This window comes from Myxine glutinosa, chromosome 4, assembly GCF_964187855.1.
Source record: "Myxine glutinosa chromosome 4, kmMyxGlut1.1, whole genome shotgun sequence".
In the NCBI taxonomy this organism is placed as follows: domain Eukaryota; kingdom Metazoa; phylum Chordata; class Myxini; order Myxiniformes; family Myxinidae; genus Myxine; species Myxine glutinosa.
In genome coordinates this window covers 99,076,232-99,097,800 of record NC_136264.1, presented here as the reverse complement: position 1 = coordinate 99,097,800, position 21,569 = coordinate 99,076,232, and the positions used below count along the sequence as shown (strand labels likewise).

At 47.2% G+C, this 21,569-nt stretch overlaps 1 protein-coding gene across 1 annotated transcript in view; it reads left to right on the top strand.

Moving 5' to 3' along the window:
* LOC137425036 (protein Wnt-2b-like) overlaps positions 1 to 21,569 on the top strand; it is a 159,063-nt gene that overhangs the window by 90,668 nt on the left and 46,826 nt on the right. Inside the window, exon 3 of the mRNA XM_078776199.1 lies at positions 448 to 710. Within this exon, the coding sequence (XP_078632325.1) occupies positions 448 to 710 (263 nt within the window). The remainder of the gene's footprint in view (positions 1 to 447; positions 711 to 21,569) is intronic.

The window sequence follows — 21,569 nt, the reverse complement described above, 5'->3', positions numbered from 1 at the left end:
GATGTTAATCCTGGATATATGTTAATCCTGGAGTCCCATTAGTTGGTAGTGAATTGGAGTTTCCATGTTGTCTTTCGCATAAATTAGGTGAGTCATCACCGCACCCCGAATAAATTACAAATCACTGCCATAAATGAATGCTGACAGGACCATGACAAACCATCCAGTGTATTTTCTGGACAAGTAAGTTGCTTCGCAGTTCCCACAGCATGGAAAGGGTGTTTGTGATGAAACCTTTGTCAGGCGATGATGAACTTACTTATAGTTCCTAGTTAGTTCAATTTAACTTCTTTTATTTATTTATCCAATTGTTTAAAATTGTTACAGGAATGACGGGGTGCAAAATACCATTTAGTAAGGTTGAAGTTGGTTGTAGTGGTGAAATGACGCAGCCATGCCCACATCACGTGATTAAGCACATCATCCTGCCTTGTTTGCACCCCGTAGGCAGTCGTGAATCAGCCTTCGTATACGCCATCTCGTCGGCGGGCGTGGTGCATGCGGTGGCGCGAGCCTGCGGTCGCGGAGAGCTGCGCGCATGCGCATGCGGTGCCCCGGGGCACGCGTCAGGAGACTTCGCCTGGGCCGGATGCAGAGACCACGTGCGCTACGCCACGAGATTCGCGCGCGCATTCGTGGACGCAAAAGAGCGCGCGGAGAAGGACGCGCGTGCCCTCATTAACCTCCATAACAATCGCTCAGGCCGCAAGGTAAGCTGGGTCAGCAATAGTTGCAAGAAAATAACCACACAGGACTCGATAAAATCGAGATTTCCATTTTTCCAAACAAATTAGAAGTTAGAACGGCACTCAGTGGAGAGCATACCTCGCCGAGTTGGCCATATCACTCAATGGTGAAGAATCACTTTTAAAATTCTACTAGCCGGATCCGGATCTGGATCTTCACCAAAGTTGAATCGAATCTTACTTGTCAGATACACAACCTGTCCAAGTTTCGTCCAAATCCATCTATAACTTTTTGAGATATCCTGCTATGTATCATTTTTAGCCCTAACTCCGAATGGTGAAGAATCACTTAAAAAATTAAATAATTCTCATATCCGAATCCATATATTCCGATGTTCACCAGAATCCAATCGTCCTTGTCAGACAACCAACCTGTCCACCAAGTTTCATCCAAATCCGAGCATAACTTTTTGAGATATCCTGCTACACCAAGTTATCGTTTTTGGCCCGATCTCCCAATGGTGAAGAATCACTTAAAAAATTCTAGTAGCCGGATCCGAATCTGGATCTTCACCAAAATCTAATCATTTTGTCGGTGTCACATACGCTACATCTCTGACAAATTTCGTCCGAATATGTCCGCAACTTGTTGAGATATTTTGTTCACAAACAAACAGACAGACGGGGGTGAAAACATAACCTCCATCCACCTTTGGTGGTGGAGGTAATAAGGGAAGAAACGAAAGATTATAACCTCCAAACTGATTTTTCAAAGAACATCTTCTAAACACTAGAACACCATTATATTCTTAAATGACCATTCACTTTTCGGCCAAGTGTTATGTCATCATCCGCATGCGTGTTATTCGGGGACGGAGGGGCTATTGGCTGTGTGATCTGAGTTACCTGGAATCCCCTATTAGTCCAGGCGGAGAACCACCAAACTGTCAAACCTAGAAATAATTCTGCACAAAGCAAACTAAGTTGCATTCGACTCTGCAATATGTCCAGAACAACATTCTAAAAGTCCCAAAGTCCGCTTTGGGAATTTTTTTTATTGTGGGGTGAAGTTTTGACTTTCATGGTCATTTGGGCAGGGCTCTTGAAAAACGAGCATTCTGAGTATTGCGCTGCAATACATGTCCTCTACCAAAGTTCAAAGTGCCATAACTTTGTCAAAAATGATCGAATATGCAAATTTATGCACGGTTGATGCTGGTTTTCAAACTTGATCTGAGGTATGCTGAGACACATGTGTGTCACGCCTCACCTCGTTGGAGCGGCCTGCACGTATTGCACTGTGTGAATTATATAATTACCAACTCACAGTCTGAGGTACTAGCGATTCAAGAGATATCCATTTAAAAAAAAAAATTTTCGTTTAATTAACGATATCTGCCAAACCACGTGCCCTATCGCAAATTCCAAAAGGTCATTTTAGTAAACTGACATGCTGAACAGATTTGTGAAGTTTCCCCTCGATTGGATCAAAAATGAGGGAGGAGCTCGGTTTTAAAGGTTCATGCTTAAAAACGTCATAACTCTGAAACCATGTGACGCATGACATCATGCTCGCTGACTTTTTTGTTCGTCATGGGTATGCGATTCTGCCTGCAAAGATTGGCCTCGATCTGTTCAGCCGTTGCAGAGAAAAAAGGGTTTTCGTGTTTTCATGAAAAACAATATGGCGGCCGAACCACGTGATCTGTGACGTCATAATTACGATTAAAATATTCTGCAGACAGAGTCCATCATATGGTGAAAATTTGATTTCAATCGGTCCTATTATTGCAGAGAAATTGGTTTTTAAAGGAAATTAAAACTTAAAATGGCACTGAGTTAAGGATCATCAGAATGATCAGAATTCCCAAAGTTCAAAGTGCCATAACTTTGTCAAAAATGATCGAAACGTCGTGAAGTTCGAACTTGACCTGTAACTTATCATGAGGAAACCATGTGCCAAGTTTGAAATCATTAGCGTTAAGCATTTAGAAAAAAAGTCCGGAAAACTGTTCTTTGCGTGACGGACTGACGGACAGAGGGACGGCGTGCAAACCTATAGTCCCCTCCGGTGTACACTGGTAGGGGACTAACAAGGGATAGGGGTAGTAAAACGTTGATTTCTAGCCTCACTTTTTATGTTGAAGGTTCCAGTCACAGAGTATATAGTCCTCATCGATGCCATACCTTAAATAAAAGAACTGCATTGATAGAAAAGAGAATAAGAAAGTAAAGAAAGAGAGAATTGTCGAAAAGTTTTTTAGGAAGTAAAAAAAAAAAAATTGCTTTTTGTAAAGGGGAAGGTCATAAGTGTTTGGAAATACATGGGAAGGTAAAGAGTTCCAGAGTTTGGCAGTGGTGGGGAAGAAACAAACATCATAACGGGCCACCCTCGAGTTACCAATGGCCAGACAATAATCATGCGATGTAGTGGCTTGTTGAGTATTCCTTGGTCTCGCTAATGGCGGAGGTACACAAGTTCTCAGGAGCAGAAACCAATGTGATATCTGTAGAAAAGAGAAAGAGCAGCCAACTTTGCGGCGTAATTCGAGCGGTCGGGTTTTGAGGTTATATTGGGAGAGTTTATAAGTCGGATTACTTTGGATTCAATTCTGTCCGAGAATTATGTGGAGCTAGAACCTTCCCAGATGTGAGAGCAGTACTCTATACAAAGACGAATACAAGTAGAATTTTCGAAAAAAAAAAATTTCCACCTTGACATTATGGGGTATTTATTTATGTGCAGATCAGTTCCAAAAAACCTCAATTATTTCATTTTAAATTCAGGCTGTAACACAACTAAATGTGAAAAATGTCAAGGGGCGTGAATACTTTCTGAAGGCACTGTATACTGTCCCAGATATTAACTCGACCTGGGTATTCTTCCACTGAAACCTTACATACAGATTCATCGCATATCGACTTCAGTTGTTATACGCACCCTCCCACCCATGGTACACTGAATCCTGTGGTGAGGCAGTTGCCTTGAAATAACTTGTATTCTCATTCTGGAAGGAAAATCCGACCGAAGGTAACCTCAGATCATTCCACAAAGCCCGCAACAAGTGTGTCCACTCTCAGGAGAGGCAGAAAACCAAAACCTGTCCAACCTCAAGATTATTGAAATTTCAAACCTGTCTCCCTCCTCAAAGACCTGGTGACACCTTCTAAAGTCTGTCTCTGGAGTATGCTTCTGGAGTATACACACTTAAAAGGATGAGTGACATTTTGCTGACATTTCGTGTGAGACATTTTGCTGCAGCAAAGGTGGTATGCATGTGCAAGAAAAGATATGGAGTTAAATTGTTGAGTCAAAACGTTTGGGACTTGTGCTAAGACTTGGGACATGCAACTGAGGTGAAGGATAGTGAGATTATATGAAAAGGTAATCTTGCCTTGTGGGTTACACACTTCCGTTAGGTAGTGCTGGTATTGTTGCACCTGCTTGGACAGTATCCATCAATAAGCTTGATTTTTTTCATAAACCAAACAGCAGGAGCACAATACTGAGAGTAAAACTTCACCCTTGGGCTTAACCCCCTCTGCAGCCCCAACTCCTGTTGATGAAGCACACAGATTAGCTCACAAAGTCTTGGAATTAATGTCGCTCCACGCAGGCCACAAGCCCATTTCGACATCACATGACGTGTTCCCCGAAGGCAGGACCAACGTTGCCATATTCTCTCAAATTTTCCGATTCACTAAGCCCGAAAGGCTAGGCCGGGGGATAAAACGGGATTTGTGAAGTTAGATTGCTTGTTTGTTTGCCACCAATTGGGCCCTGTTTCAGCCTATGATAGAACTCTGTGTGAGACCGTCGTCACCAAGGGGCCTGATTAACCCAAGCCCAGAAACCTTTGTCGGCATAAGATTCGTTGCCTTTTCATCCTTGTTCTCAGCCAAAACGTGACATGGGGATTGCGGCAGCTCCTGTAAGCATCTCAATAGGCTGTGGATATGGAGTCTTTGGTTGCTTGTTTGTGAGCTCTTTATGGTCATTGTTCATACACCAAGTTTGCTTTCTTGATTCACTCTCATCCACTTCCTCACCCAGATTTTCACAAGAAGCAGTATTGATCATGTGGTATTCTACAGGCACATAGGTGTATGAAAAATAGAGCTTGCAAGAATTATAAAACTGTCGGTTTCTCATCTGCAAATAACTTGTGTTGACAGAGTCTTACAGGAGCATCACATGCAAGAGCAATTGCATCACATACTATAGCAGTTGCATCACATATTATAGTAATTGCATCACATGCTATAGCAATTGCATCACATACTATAGCAGTTGCATCACATGCTATAGCAATTGCATCACATATTATAGCAATTGCATCACATGCTATAGCAATTGCATCACATACTATAGCAGTTGCATCACATACTGTAGCAATTGAATCACATGCTATAGCAATTGCATCACATACTATAGCAGTTGCATCACATATTATAGTAATTGCATCACATGCTATAGCAATTGCATCACATACTATAGCAGTTGCATCACATGCTATAGCAATTGCATCACATATTATAGCAATTGCATCACATGCTATAGCAATTGCATCACATACTATAGCAGTTGCATCACATACTGTAGCAATTGAATCACATGCTATAGCAATTGCATCACATACTATAGCAGTTGCATCACATATTATAGCAATTGCATCACATACTATAGCAGTTGCATCACATATTATAGCAATTGCATCACATACTATAGCAATTGAATCACATGCTATAGCAATCGCATCACATACTATAGCAGTTGCATCACATACTATAGCAATTGCATCACATACTATAACAGTTGCATCACATATTACAGCAATTGCATCACATACTATAGCAGTTGCATCACATACTATAGCAATTGAATCACATGCGAAAGCAATTACATCACATACTATAGCAGTATGTGATGACGGATTTTCGAGGGTAGGATTTTCGAATTTTCGAATTTTCGATTTTCGAAGACGGATTTTCGAAGCTCCACACGGTCTCCACGTTTTCAAAGTTAAGTCTGTTCACAATTGTATTTTGTCGAAACTGTATTTATCTTTCAGTGTGTGAACCTATAGTGTGTCCCTTGGAAGTTTCTCCGTGTTTTTCTTTCATAAATTAATCGTTTCTGTTTGCCGCGCTGCGTGTGAGGCCTTGCAGCCTCAGGCTTCCCCCGTCGAAGTTTGTTCCTTTCTTCACTGGTTTTGCTAGGTTTTTTGATTTTTCCCTTCTCCCCCAAACTTCACCGAGCATCTACTCTTTGTTTAACGTTGTAACCCCCACCCCCCCCCCCCAAAAACAAACAAACAAAAAAAAACTTTTATTTCCCTTTCTCCTCGTGTGCTTTTGTCACATCGTGTGCTTTTGCCTCTGTCCACGTGCGCTGTCCTGCCCCGCCCCCATTATCGCCCTGCCTTCCACCTTTTGCCCTGTTCAAGTGACTCGTGGTTGTCCCTCTAGGCTCCCTCTCCCCATTCGTATTTTTGTGAATATAAGATTGTTCTTCATGGTTCTGTTTAAATATGTTTAAACTTTCCCCTTCAGTGATTTATTCAGTGGTTTATTACAACATGCTGTTTTTCTTCCTATTTAAAAGGCTCCTTCCAATTTCCTCTTCAACTCATTCCATTTCAAAAAATATTCAATCTCTTATAATTCTTTCTCACTACATGCTCTAAATTCTCATTCATTCCACCCCTCCTCCATCGTTCTTAAACGGATCGCTAACTTGAAAATCACAACAAACCCAATTTGTTATACATGTTCATCTTTCAGTAATTATCCACTTTCTAAACTCCCCCCTTGCCCCTCCCCTCCAAATCTCCCCCCTTGCCCCTCCCCTCCTAAACATCCCCCTTTCCCCTCCCCTCCTAAACTCCCCCCTTGCCCCTCCCCTCCAAATCTCCCCCCTTGCCCCTCCCCTCCAAATCTCCCCCCTTGCCCCTCCCCTCCTAAACTCCCCCCCAACCCCTCCCCTTAAAATCTCCCACCCCAACCATCCCTCCCAAATTCTCCCTCCTCCCACCTCCTTCTCAAAGCTGCCACCTCCCCACTTCGTCTCCCTTCTATCTCATACCTCCACCTCCCCCAACCTTCTACTTTCCTCTGCCCCCCCTCAAACAACCCCTCACTGTGCCTCATCCCATCACCATCAAACCTTTCGTCCTCCTCATCCTTCCCTTTCTTGTAACTCTTCTGTAATCTCTGACACACTATGAACTGCTCTTCCTACCTCCACCTCTCATCCTTCATCTGACCCTACCCCTCCTCTCCCCTGTCCTGCACCCGATGCTCCCCCTCTCTCCTCATTACCAGTATGGACCTCAAACATCCGGGGCCTTCGCTCAAACCTGATTGATCTCTCCATTCAGGTTGCTTCTGACAATCCAGACTTGATCTGCTTAACAGAAACTTTCCTCCTTCAAGATGTCTCTGATTCCTTAATATCTCTTCCTGGTTACTCCCTCCTCCCGTATGATAGAGCTGAGCCTCGTCCTGGTGGTGGGGTGGCTATCTTTATCAAAAACTCTCTTCCTCACTCTCCTTGCACTGCCCTCTCTCCACCCCAACCCCAGGAGTACCTCTGGCTACGGCTTCCTCTCCGCTCCCACCTTTTGTTCATGTGTTTTGTATCGTCCTCCAAACAGTGATGACTCCATTTACATTTCGCTGTCGGACAACATGGACCAACTTCTATCAACTCATCCAAACTCTCTCTTCCTCATATGTGGCGACTTCAACTGTCATCATGCCAGCTGGCTGGGTGTGGGTTCATCTCTCACCAGCCATGGCACCTCAGCAAAGGATTTCTGCGACTCATTGGGACTGACACAATCTGTCAATTTCCCGACCCGGATCTCAGTCAATGGAGTATAGTCTCTTCTGGACTTGGTTATGACTAACTGCCCTGCAAATGTCTGCTGCTCTTCTTCTGCTCCAATCAGTTCTTCTGAGCATGTGCTTGTTAAAGTGGACATCTCTCTGGCCATTCTCAGAGAGCCTCCTCAGCGCCGACGAGTCTGGCATTTCACTCAGGCCAACTGGCATGGGCTGCAAGCAGCTATAAATCACCTGGACTGGTCTCCCATCTCTACTGCCTCTGACATCAATTCTTCCTGGGGATTCTTCCAAAGCAAACTGCTCTCTCTCATGCACAGATTTATCCCATCTCGTTTTTGGTTGTCTTACCCTTCCTCCTGTCCATGGTACACTGAATCTTATGGTGAGGCAGTTGCCCTGAAACAACTTGCCTTTGCCTCTTGGAAGGCAAATCCAACTGAAGGCAATCTCAGTTTCTTTCACCAAGCTCGGAACAAGTGTGTGTCTACCCTCAGGAGTGCCAGGAAGCACTATCTCTCCACACTCAGGATTGAACTCTCAAATCTGTCTCCTTCCTCCAAATCCTGGTGGCGTCTGGTCAAATCCGTTTCTGGTGTTTGTTCCCCCTCCATCCTCTCCCTTACCTCAAATGGCTACACAGTTGACACCGCACGTGACAAAACCGAATTCCTCAACTCTGTGTTTGCTCCCACCCCCCCCCTTCCCACGCCTCCTCCCCCCAAGCCCTCTCCCTCCCACACATCTCCCTGCTCTTAAATGTTGTGTGCTCTCAAGTGTTTGTGTGCTTCCCCTTCTCTTGTCTTCCGCTCCCTCTTTTTATATATTTTGTTTGTCTGGTTGATTTGTTTTTGAAGTAAATGTCAGCTCTTTCACGAGCCTCGATTCAGTTTCCAAAAAAAAAAAAAAGCCTCAAAATCTTGTGTCCAAACCCATCTCTCTCTGTTCCCACCTTTCCCAGTCGAACCCAACTGCTCCTGGACTCTGTGTCCTTCTCTCCTGACAAGGTGGAGAAGTTTTTGTCAAACCTCGACTCTGATTCTGCAACTGGACCAGAAGGCATAAGCCCACGGGTCCTAAAATCCTGCTCTGCCGCTCTATCTCACCATCTCTCTGTTCTTTTCACCCTCTCTTTTGCTCAAGGTCATCTGCCAGCATCTTGGAAATCAGCAAACATTACCGTTTTACACAAAAAATGTGCAAAAACAGATCCTTGAACTACAGAGGCTGCTTCAGCCTGCTTCCAATTATCAGCAAAGTCATGGAATCCATCATTGCTTCGGATATCAAATCCTTCCTCTTCTCCAAGGGTTGATCTCTGATCAACAATTTGGATTCAGACCAGGTCATTCTACTCTGGACATGTTGCTTCTGCTGTCTCAACAATGGATGGAGGTCCTCGATGCCAAACAGGAAATCAGAGCTGTCTCACTTGACATATCACGTGCCTTCGATACGGTCTGGCACCCAGCTCTGCTCACCAAACTCTCCTCCTATGGTATCCATGGAAATCTCCACTCATGGCTTGCGGACTTCCTGTCTTGTCGTAGGCAACGTGTGGCCCTGAATGGATTTCTCTCATCTCCCCTTCCTGTTCTGGCTGGAGTTCCCCAAGGTAGTGTTCTGGGCCCTGTGCTATTTCTGGTCTTCATCAATGATCTCTCCGACTCTCTGGAAAATCCTCTCTATCTCTTTGCTGATGACTCCACTATCTGCCGCTCCATTCCTCATCCCTCAGATCGGCAGTCTGCAGCCTCCTCACTGTCTGCAGACCTGGACAAAATCACAGACTGGTCAAACAAGTGGAACATGTCTTTCAATCCTGACAAATCTCACACTCTAAGAATGTCTCTCCGAAAGGACCGACTGCAAAACGCTCCCATCTACTTTCTCAACAACCCTCACCAAGAAGTTCTGTCGCTCAAGCTTTTGGGTCTCACTATCTGCCATGATCTTTCTTGGGAAAACCACATTTCCAAGCTGGCCTCCAAAGCCAGTCGCCGACTGGGCATCCTCCGTCGTGTGAAGTCGTTCCTTGGCACACCTGAGATCCTCACCACATACAAGGCTTTCATCCGTAGCTCAATGGAATACTGTTCCCCCCTCTGGGTTGGTGCTCCTGCCTCACACCTCGCTCGGCTTCATGCTGTTGAAACCAAAGCTTTCAGTTTCATTGGAATCTCCTGCGATGAAGTTAACTCCGAGGGCCTTTCACTCACTCACCGCAGGCAGGTTGGTGGTCTTTCTGTCTTCTATCGACTCCTCTCTGGCCTTGCTCCCCCAGCTCTCTCTGTGCTCTGTCCACCAAATATTCCTTCAGGTCGCACAAGATCTGAATGCAACCCTCTTATGGTTAAACTGCCAAAATCTAGGCTCTCTGCTCACCTTCACTCTTTCATTCCCCTTTTCTCCCTCCTCTGGAACAAACTCCCCCACTCCCTTCAATCCCACTCCTCCCTCCAGGTCTTTAAAATAGCTGTTCACCACCATCTCTTATCTTCCCCCATCCAAAACCTTGATCTTTTCTACCCCCACTAATTCACCCCAGATACACATTTTTTTTTTTTTTTTTTTGAAATTCCAACTTCTTTCCTGGAAGTCCTTGCAGTGTTCATATGTTTTATACCTCTCCCACCTCCCCCCAAGCCCTCCCCTCCCACATTTCTCCTCATGTCCCTGCTCTCAAATGTTTTGTTTGTGTCCTTCCCCCTCTCTCCCCATCTTGTCTACCGCTCCCCTTAGTTTTTGTGTTTTATGTGTCGGTTTGACTTTTTACGTGATTAATGTTAGCTCTTTCACGAGCCTCGATCTTGTATACAAAAAAAAAAAAAAAAAAAATTTGCATCACAAACTATAGCAATTGCATCACATGCCATAGCAATTGCATCACATTCTATAGCAATTGCCTCACATGCTATAGCAATTGCCTCACATGCAATAGCAATTGCATCACATGCTATAGCAATTGCATCACATACTCTAGCAATTGCATCATGTGCTATAGCAATTGCATCACATACTATAGCAATTGCATCACATATTATAGCAATTGCCACACATGCTATAGCAATTGTCGGATAAGTGGGTAGGAATAACAAATCGGAAATATCCTATTGGTTGTTGCCCATTCGTTTTTTTCCAGTTAATTTCCAGTAAAGGGAATGGAGACTCAGAGTGGGACTCAAGAGGCCCAGGAAGCATGTCAAGGAGCTGGGAGACGGTAATAAATCAGAGATGTGTTCAAGGATAAAGGATAAAGAGTTGAATGCCCGGAGGGTGCTGATTGGCTGGCATCTCAGCGAATTAGGTGGATTGCACTATTTAGCTCCAAGCTGTGGTTTCCCTGAAGTCTGTTGGCACAGACTCACACAGCCCGACAACTTTGATCGACTTTAACTCGGGAGGCAGAACCTTTTGTTTCTGTTCAGTGCTCTGGAACTGTGGGATTGTACATTTACATCTTTACTCTTCACCACTACCAACACCACCAACACCAACACGATGTCATCTCCCTCATCCTATCCAGAAATCCATGCCCAGAAATCCATGCCCAGAACAGACTTACAGTCACGTGAAAAAGTAAGTACACCCCATATAAAGTTTTGACTTTTTCAACATATTTCAACATAGAGCTATTTGATCTTCATTTCCACAATATTGATAGATAAAGGTGATATAATATAACAAATATCATGAAACATTTAGCCTGGTGTTGGCTTAGTGGTTAGGGTGCCGGCTTGGGATCCTAGGATCCTAGGTTCGAATCCTGGTCAATTGCTGAATTAACACCAGGGGGGTTGACTCAGCCTGTCATCCTTCCGAGGTCGGCAAATTGAGTACCAGCTTGCTGGGATGAATGATCCCGGTGTGTACCCCGGTTTAGAATAGGTGCACCGTATCCCTGCGCATCGTAAGAGGCGACTAAGGGTTGGCGCCAGGAAGGGCATCCGGCCATAAAAACATTGCCTCAAATAGGGAACCATGATTGTCATGGGGCCCGCAAGGCTAACCCCTGCTCTAGTCGGGAAAATGGCCTTAAAACGATCATTTATTCATTCATATATTTACATTTTGTAGTCCATTGGATAATTTAAATAAACATAAATGCAAATTTCGCATGTGGAAAAAGTAAGTACACCCCTACATTTATCACTACTTCAAATACCTAAAATTAGAATCAGATGCACCAGCTCAGGTGCAAATGATTAGAACATCGTTAGAGAGGATCTTGGAGGAACCTGTCTTATTTAAACCTCAGACATTTGGTTTGGTTTGCTTTTTGTTGTTGAAATGTACGGCGTCACCATGCCTGGATCAAAAGAGCTCTCTGAGGCCTTCAGAAAGAAGGCTATAGATGCCTACGAGTCTGGGAAGGGATTTAAAAAGATCTCCAAACAATTTGAAATCAATCATTCGACTGTCCGGAAGATCATCTACAAGTGGAGAAGATTTCAAACAACTGCCAACTTGTTCAGGCCAGGCCACCCCAGCAAGTTCAGCCCAAGAGCAGACCGCAAGATGCTGACAGAAGTCTCGAAGAACCCCAGAATGTCATCACGGGACCTACAGGTAGCTCTTGCCACTGTTGATGTCAAAGTGCACGAGTCTACCATCAGAAAGAGGCTGCACAAATTTGATCTGCATGGGAGGTGTGCCAGGAGGAAACATTTGCTGTCCAGAAAGAACAGAAGGGCAAGACTAAACTTTGCCAATGAACACCTAGGCAAAGACCAGCATTTCTGGAACAATGTGCTCTGGACAGATGAGTCAAAGGTAGAGCTATTTGGCCACAGTACCAGAAGACATGTTTGGCGAAAACCAAAGGCAGCATTTGACCACAAGAACCTGATACTAACTGTATAGCATGGTGGTGGAAATATTATGGTTTGGGGCAGCTGTGCTGCATCAGGGCCTGGGCAGCTCACCATCGTAGAATCCACTATGAATTCTTCATTGTACCAGAGGGTGCTTGAGGATAATGTGAGGCCATCTTTTCAGCTCTTTCACGAGCCTCGATTCAGTATTAAAAAAAAAAAAAAAAAAATCTGTCGGAAAGTTGAAGCTCAACGGAAGGTGGACCTTGCAACATGGCAATGACCCTAAACATACCAGTAAATCCACCAAGGAATGGCTGAAAAGAAAGAAATGGAGGGTTCTGGAATGGCCAAGTCAAAGCCCGGATCTAAATCCCATCGAGATGTTGTGGGGGGATTTGAAACCAGCTGTGCATGCAAGAAACCCCTCAAACATCGCACAGCTGAAAGAATTCTGCATGGAGGAGTGGGCAAAAATTTCTCCCAGTCGATGTCAGAGACTGGTAGACAGTTATAAGAAATGCCTACTTGAGGTTGTTTCTGCCAAAGGGAGCAATACCACCTATTAGTGCCAAGGGTGTACTTACTTTTTCCACATGCGAAATTTGCATTTATGTTTATTTAAATTATATAATGGACTATAAAATGTAAATGTTTCATGGTATTTGTTATACTAGGGCATGCCCGTACTATATCTATATCTAAAATTATATCCCCCCCCTCTATTTACATGAAATGGTTTGGTCCAAAGCGAACGGCTTGCGAGTGGTGACAATCCCCCCCCTCTATTTACATGCAATGGTTTGGTCCAAAGCGAACGGCTTCCGGAGTTTGGTAAAGAAATCGCCATCGCGTGCACAAACGCGCAGGAAAGCGAATGAATCGCAAATTCGTTTTTATTAGTTGTAAAACATAGTTTAACGCCAACATAGTTTGCAAACGTGAAATAAATGAATACGCTCTCAAATGTGCCATCCGAGGCAGAGTGTGCCCGCCACGTTCGGCACACGCGATCGTTCGCTGCTCTCTGATTGGTTGAATCGTTTTTTGGACATAGCTCGGTAAGTAATTGTCCGATTAATATGAAACCTTGAAAAGGCACATCCTCGGGTCCCCAGCAATATACCTGGCAAGTTAAAAGTATATCGGACCCGTGGTTGTCGAGAAACAGCGGTCACAGACAAACGTACAGACGTACAGACAGACAGACAGAGATTACTGGAATTATAGATAGATTATATCACCTTGATCTATCAATATTGTTGAAATCATTGATCTTGCGAGATCTTTGTCGGCGAGGTCACGTCTTTTCGAAGCTGTCCATGTGCTTACGCTTTCGAAGTTAAGTAATTTTTCACAATTGTGTTTTTGTCGAAACTGTATCTATTTTTCGGTGTGTGTACCTATTGTGTGTCCTGAGGAAGATTCTCGGTGTTAATTTTTCATACCTGCACACAAAATCGTCGGTTAATTTTTATACCTGCATACGGAGAGTAAACCCAAGTCAAGAAAATATATATATTCCATATTAAATGCCAAGTCTGTATATATATATATATATGTATATATTGTCGCGATCCCGGCTGTGAAATGGTTCCCAGCACGGAATACGGACGTTAATGTCCGGGCTTCAAGTAGTCCACGGAGTGGACAGAGAGAACTCAATAAACACAATTGTGTTTTAATCGGCCTTCTAGGGGTAAGGCACGATGCTTTATTGGCTCGATCACAAAAACCATAAATGGTAACAGAATGGAATACACTGCACAAAGCCTGCAGGAACTGTCGGCCCCAGAAGCTCCAAACAGGACGCAGGCAAGATCACTCGCGGTTCCAATCGACGATCTCCGGGACTCGGAGGGTAACAGAGTGGAATACACCGCCCAAGGCCTGCAGGAACGGTCGGCCAGCAGCTCCAACACGACGCAGGCAATATCTGACTCACGGTTCCAATCCACGAGATCCGGGAATCACTCGTTCTCTTCCGGAGTTACTCACTCGTAAAATACAGAACGGTAAACGATCAGCCCAACGCGGCTGTCGTGAAGATTAAGGGAAATCCCTTTATCTATGTCCCACTCGGAGCCTTCGAGAGTCGCGTCCGTTGCATAAGATGGCGACCGCGCTCTCTGGACTCTCCACCAATCACGTGCCGAATCGCCTCCCGATCGCGTGAGGCTCCAAGGAGGCCACGTCACGTGGTGGGCGGGGCACCAAATCTGGGTGAGAACAGGTGGTTTCACCGGTGGTTTCTCACAGTCCTCCCCCCCTAAGTAAAAACCCCGTCGAATAGACGGCGTTTTTAAAACCAGTATTTGTAGTAGGTGCAAATCACATGGCAAGATGATGGCGGTAATCGCTAACAGGCAATTAACGCAATTAACAATTATTAACACTTATTAACAACAATAACGCAACAACGCAATAATACAACGCAACGCAATAGCGCAACAATAACGCAATTATTAACGCACAGGCAATTAACAGGCATTAACAGGTTAACAATGAACCAGTTTGGTTTTTTTTTTTTCACACACAAATTTTAACACCATACACCACATTAATATCTACCCTACAAGAGTTACACTTCACACAAAGCACAATAGAGAGGCAAGGGGGCCAAACTCAAGTTGGGGGAAGCGTTGACAGGAAGGAAACGGGCCGAGACCTAGAGCGGCGGGTACTCCTCCGGTGTCGAGAACAACAGTCATATGCGTAATGACCCCTTTCACCGCACTGGTAACATCGATCGTTCGGGTCGAAAGGCCTGCGGACCAAAGGGCGTCTGAAACGAGGCCGCCGCGACATGCCATTCGACATCTCGACGCACACACGCGATCCGCAAATTAACCTTCCATCAAGGGCTCTGACCGAATCTTCAGCATCTCGTGGCTCTTCAAACTCAACAACTGCAAATCCAGGTGGGTTTCGAGCAACCCATACGTTGCGGAGTGGTCCGTAATGTTCGAAGACCCTCCCTAGCTCGGCTTTCGCTGCTCCATTGCCCAGGTTTCCCACATATACCTTAGCATTAGCGTTCCTGCTGAATCGCGACATGGCGGGAGCGGTCCCTGAGGAGCACGGCACCTGAGGGTGGCTTGACGGGAGGCTCGGGTGGACTTCAGCTGACGCAACGTCACCGTCGGGAACTGGAGTCGAGGCGCTAGGCTCCTCGGGCCAGAGTGAAGATATGTCTGACTCCGCCACTCTCTCCGCCTGTTTACTCTGGGATCTAGTGACCCCCCCACAGGTCAGAGTCAATGACTCCTCCCTGGCCATGGCATCATTGCCAATCAGCAAGGAGACCCCGGGTATCGGGTAGTAGGGTACCACCACACAGGTCACTGGACCCTTAAAAATGTCACTCCGGACCTCGAGGAGGGCAAGGGGATACCGGCCAAGAACCCGGTCAATGCCCCGAAGGAGGGTATACTCGCCGGTATAACGCATCTGAGAGGCCGGAACTACCCCCGCCCGGAGAACACACCGTGTCGCCCCAGTATCCCGAAGGTATTGGGCCTCAAACTTCAGCATCGAATCAGGGCCACCCACTAAGGCTGTCCCTGAATAATCCTGGTACAGTGGATGAATGGAATTAGCCTCGGTGGCAGTGACCTCGGTCACCGATGCCACCGTCGTGTGCGAGGGCCCGGCGGATGAGCTCCACTGATCTCCCTCCGACTTAACAGGAGGGTTGCCTCGGTAGGCTGGACTAGCGGGATTAGAGAAGCAGCGGTTTTCACCGTGCCCCACGCGTTTGCAGAAATCGCACCAGGGCCCTGCCCTGGTCTGCGGCTCGCGACCGCCACCAGTGGAGGGCATCGGAGAACCCTTCCCCTCAATCCAGCCGCCGGGCAGACGGGGGGCGGTCTTGATCGCATGATCCTCCGTCTTACGACGCGACTGCGTGACTTGCAGCATTTTGCACGCCAAAACATGTTTATCAATAAGGTTGACGCAGTCTGCCAAGGAAACAGTGTCTTTGTCGACAAGAAACAATGCTAAGTCAGGCGGAAGCTGTTGATCGATACGGTAACGCACCAGGAGTTCCGCAACCGCTTGAGGTAACTCCACCTTGCTCCCCTTGAACCATCTCTGCAGCTGTTCCAACAAGGCCCGCGAATGTTCCTCATAGGTTTGACTGGACTGACGAGTCCAGCTGAAAAAATTTCTCCTATAAATACACGCGGACACCGCATAGGCGTTCAAAATCTCGGCCTTCAATGCCCTGTATTTGTTTGCGTCCTCGGTTGCCATCCTCGCATATACCTCCCTCGCCTTCTCAGATAGATGGCTCACAAGATGGCCGACCCACAAGCTCTCATCAATGCCACCGGCAGCCAACAACTTCTCCGCCATCTCCAGATACGCTTCTGGCTTCGTGTCTCCCGTCCAGTCCGGCAAACGAACATGAACAGTTTCCGGGACTCTTGCAGCAGACCCCTCTGCCCGCGGTCGTTCAGTCAACATTCGCAACTCATGCTCTCTGACGTGTTCAGCTTCTGCTGCTGCCTCTGCTGCTGCCGCACGCTCTCTCTCTCTCTCACGCTCTCTCTCTGCTGCCGCATGCTCTCTCTCTGCTGCCGCAGCACGCTCTCTCTCTCTCTCACGCTCTCTCTCTGCTGCCGCATGCTCTCTCTCTGCTGCCGCAGCACGCTCTGCCTCTGCTGCTGCCGCACGCTCTCTCTCTCTCTCACGCTCTCTCTCTGCTGCCGCACGCTCTGCCTCTGCCCTGTCATTCTCCCTGTTATACATGTCAAGTTGTTGAACCGGAGTCAGCCCGGTCCAGAAGGGCGAACGCATGCATTTAGTCATGATGGAATCGCTTCCTAACATATCGGGTTTAGTGACTGGGTCAAGGCTGATTGCGTCGCTCGCATCGCCACCCACGCGACTGTCAACATGATCAGGTTGAACTCTCACTTCTCTGGTCGACATAGCTTGGCTACGAGTTATCATAAGACAAGGCACAAAACACAACGCTCAAACACAACGCTCTGTTGGGGAAATACGACACGAACTACACAATATCACCACCGCACATCAAATTGCCTATGAGAAAAATACCACGTACAAATACTCACGTTTTTTTTTTTTTTTTTTTTTTTGTCGGTTGTTTGGAGGGATCCGAAGCTATTCACTTATTCGGCAGTGAAGCACCACCCAAGACAGCGTCCCACGGCGAGAAGGCTCCTCCAAGACGGCGCCCGCTGGCGAGAAGGCTCCTCCAAGACGGCGTCCGCTGGTGAGAAGGCTCCTCCAAGACGGCGTCCGCTGGTGAGCAGATGCAAAGAAGATGCAGATGCAGAATTCCCGTCTCAATTCGAATGTCTCTTACTTGAATGATCCTAGGACGAGCAACCCATTTGTCGCGATCCCGGCTGTGAAATGGTTCCCAGCACGGAATACGGACGTTAATGTCCGGGCTTCAAGTAGTCCACGGAGTGGACAGAGAGAACTCAATAAACACAATTGTGTTTTAATCGGCCTTCTAGGGGTAAGGCACGATGCTTTATTGGCTCGATCACAAAAACCATAAATGGTAACAGAATGGAATACACTGCACAAAGCCTGCAGGAACTGTCGGCCCCAGAAGCTCCAAACAGGACGCAGGCAAGATCACTCGCGGTTCCAATCGACGATCTCCGGGACTCGGAGGGTAACAGAGTGGAATACACCGCCCAAGGCCTGCAGGAACGGTCGGCCAGCAGCTCCAACACGACGCAGGCAATATCTGACTCACGGTTCCAATCCACGAGATCCGGGAATCACTCGTTCTCTTCCGGAGTTACTCACTCGTAAAATACAGAACGGTAAACGATCAGCCCAACGCGGCTGTCGTGAAGATTAAGGGAAATCCCTTTATCTATGTCCCACTCGGAGCCTTCGAGAGTCGCGTCCGTTGCATAAGATGGCGACCGCGCTCTCTGGACTCTCCACCAATCACGTGCCGAATCGCCTCCCGATCGCGTGAGGCTCCAAGGAGGCCACGTCACGCGGTGGGCGGGGCACCAAATCTGGGTGAGAACAGGTGGTTTCACCGGTGGTTTCTCACAATATATATTGTTACGGACACGCGGATTAAGATGTTATGATGGGCCGAGCGGAATGGCCGCCGTGTTCGCACAGTTTACCCGATTCCACCCGACGTTGACCAAATCGCGCTATGCTAAATCAATGAAGGAAAGGACACAACGGCTGGGATAAATGAAACGACACAAGGGGTACAGTTCTCAAGACCTCCGGAGGAGGATATAATTGGTGGTGCAGAAAAGGGGTAGATTACAAGGTAAGAGGTAAAGCACAGAAGAGATAGGCACTTAGATACAATCTTATCTATCCCAGACAGACCACAGACAAACGGAACAAGACTGACTTACACAGGGATTGATGGCAGGGAAGGACAGGCAGTCGATAGCACAAGGTGCACCTTGGCTCAGGGGCAGACTCAAGCACGGTCCAGTCCAGAGATGCGGGGAGGTATTGCAGCGCTCGGAGGTGGCGTCTCTCTTCCTTCAAGTCCAGCGCGCATCTGACGTCACCTCCCTCTTCCTGCGCATGCTCAGCGGGGAGTGACACGCCCTCGGCTCGTTGGCCCCGCCCCAGATGGGATCGGTCCGCCGCTTCTATTGGGTGCGGGGGGTTACCGGGCTCCGCCCTTGACGAGGAGCTGACAGCGAGCCCCTACGTGGTAACCCCGTCGAGCACATGTTCGATGGCGGCTAACCAAGCCGGAGTGAGGACGCGCACTCCCCGCGCCGCCGCCGTTGTTGTTGCTGTTGTTGTTGTTGTTGCTGAACCGTGAGGAAAAGCTGCGGGGAGGTATTGGGAGGTCCTAAACTTCCTAACGGTGCCATACAATCACATTCTGGTGCAACGAAGAGTCAGAATTAATGGAAACGAGTCCTTAACTGACATAGACTAAGAATAACTAGCAAGATGTCCTATAGTTGTCTACGTGAGATGCGGTGGACCTGGATGCGACATTTAATGGGGGAAATAGGGGAAGGTCGGGTCTACAGAGTGTTGTTTACAGAAAATGGGACTAGGGAATGGGGGATTGGGGATAGTTGGGAAGTATGGAGGAAATAGGGGAATATTTACAAGCGGATATGGATGGAGGCCAATCTCATATCCGCAACATTGCACCCTTTTCTACCTCGGGGCGACCCGACCCGATAAAGTTTTACCTACGTTAGTGTGGCACTCAGATGTAGTTCCCTCTACTATTAACTCAACCCTGAGTGCGACAGTTTTACAGATGTTCACAAATGAGTAAATATGTCCCCCTGCGACGTTGCACCCTTCTCCTAACAGAAACACACCCACAGGATAACCGAATCGCGGAAAGCATTCTCAAACTAAACATACAGCCGGTAGGGAGCATTATTTACACAAGACTGATATTTACACTACGATCCAGGACCTGTTCTTTGAGGAACACATGCAGATGTTATGCATAGAGAGAGAGCACGCATGCCAGCATCGATACACCAACCCACGAGTGCCCTGTGGCCCTACGGCCTTTAATAATGTGCAGAGCACCCCATCCAAGCACCAAAAGCACCACCCCATACACACAGTCAGCACCATCCGGTGCACCAATAAAGTGTTCATAGTCACCGGTGGTGTCGCAGCCGGCCGATGTTCTGCCGCTGGTCTTGCCTTGGAGCCCACTTGGCCTTCTTGCTTCTTTAAAAATAAAGAAAGGCGCCAACCGCGTCCATTTCTGAATTGTGGCCGTCAGGGGGGCTAACTATAAGTGGTTCACCTGTATGGCATAGGTGCCACGTTGACCCAGAGGTCCATCAACGGGTGGTGCTTGCCCGCAAAAGAACTGCGGTCCATTGTGGGCGGCCACAAAAATTGCGGTCCATATGGTGTATCGATCCAGGCAGCAAGCAGCGAAAGTACAGGCCCACAACTGCGGAGCCAGCACCTCTCTCTCCTCTCTCTCTGCCCCAAAGCCAGATCCTCGGAGGTGGGAGACAAAAGAAACAAGTGAGTAAGGTGGTAAGGGCGCAAAAGTGCACGCAATACAAGGTAATGCACACTGGGGGCACATGGGAACCAGGTGAGACAGGTACGTTCCTACCGTACGCCCCACCCCCCCACCAGGTAACCTACATTGCCCCTCCCTTACCCCTTACTGTATCCACAAAACACAACACTACCCATAAACATCTACTTTACACATCAACAAACGTCCCTACTGTCTTCCCCCCCCCCCGTTCCTCCCATAAACCAAATTCGTCTTCTCTCCCTCCTAACCAATCAAATTTGCCATTTCCAACTCTCATCAAAATTTGCCATCTCAAACTCAACATCAAAATTTGCCATCTCCAATTCATCATCAGTCCCTCCTAAGGAGGGAGAGATGGAATCACCCCAATGTCTCATCCACGTCGTGATGCGTCTCACAAATCCACACAGCAATTCTCCTTTCCTGCAACACAAAACAAAGAAAACACAGGTGTGGAGTCGTCATCATCACCTCAGGTAAGTGGCTGCGTATGGTGCGACAGGTTCATCAATCCTAACTATTTCCTAAATGACTTTAACAACTTTACATTACCCGGGGTCTTTCCCTGCCAATCCATTGGCCAACTTACACTATGGGTTCTAAAAACCAATTCCCATTGACCAAACTGTGGTGCTTCTCAATTTGGGGTCTCACTCCCCCGATTCATCACTCGGTGCCCTCGCACAATTTCTGGGCTGTGACGTGTAGCTCTCCCAGCAGGTCTACCCACCTGCACACCTCCACCACTGGAGTTGCCACCCGAGCTTACCTGCTCCTCACCCTAACCTAACTAACTGGGGAAGGCCCTCTTGCACTCTCACCCCCTCAGTGCCCTCTCTGGCACGGGCTGCCCGATCCACACCCGGGATCCTCAGGCACCCATCCACAACTACCGGCTCCCAGAGCCCACCTGCGGCCTCACCTGGCCGACATCCTCACAGTGGTGGAGTGCCCAAACCAACTACACACACTAACAGGCTACACGCCCAGCCATTTCCACAACACTAATGCACCCATCCACAATACCATTCTGCAACCGCACCACAAATGCCTATATCCAACCACAATTTACCTATACCCTCTACCTAACACTTACACTACCCGCCCCGGGTACTCGTGAAAGGGGTCCACTCTTCCCCCATCCACACCTTCGCACCATGCACACCACTCCGTACCACTTACTCCATGTATTCCACACAC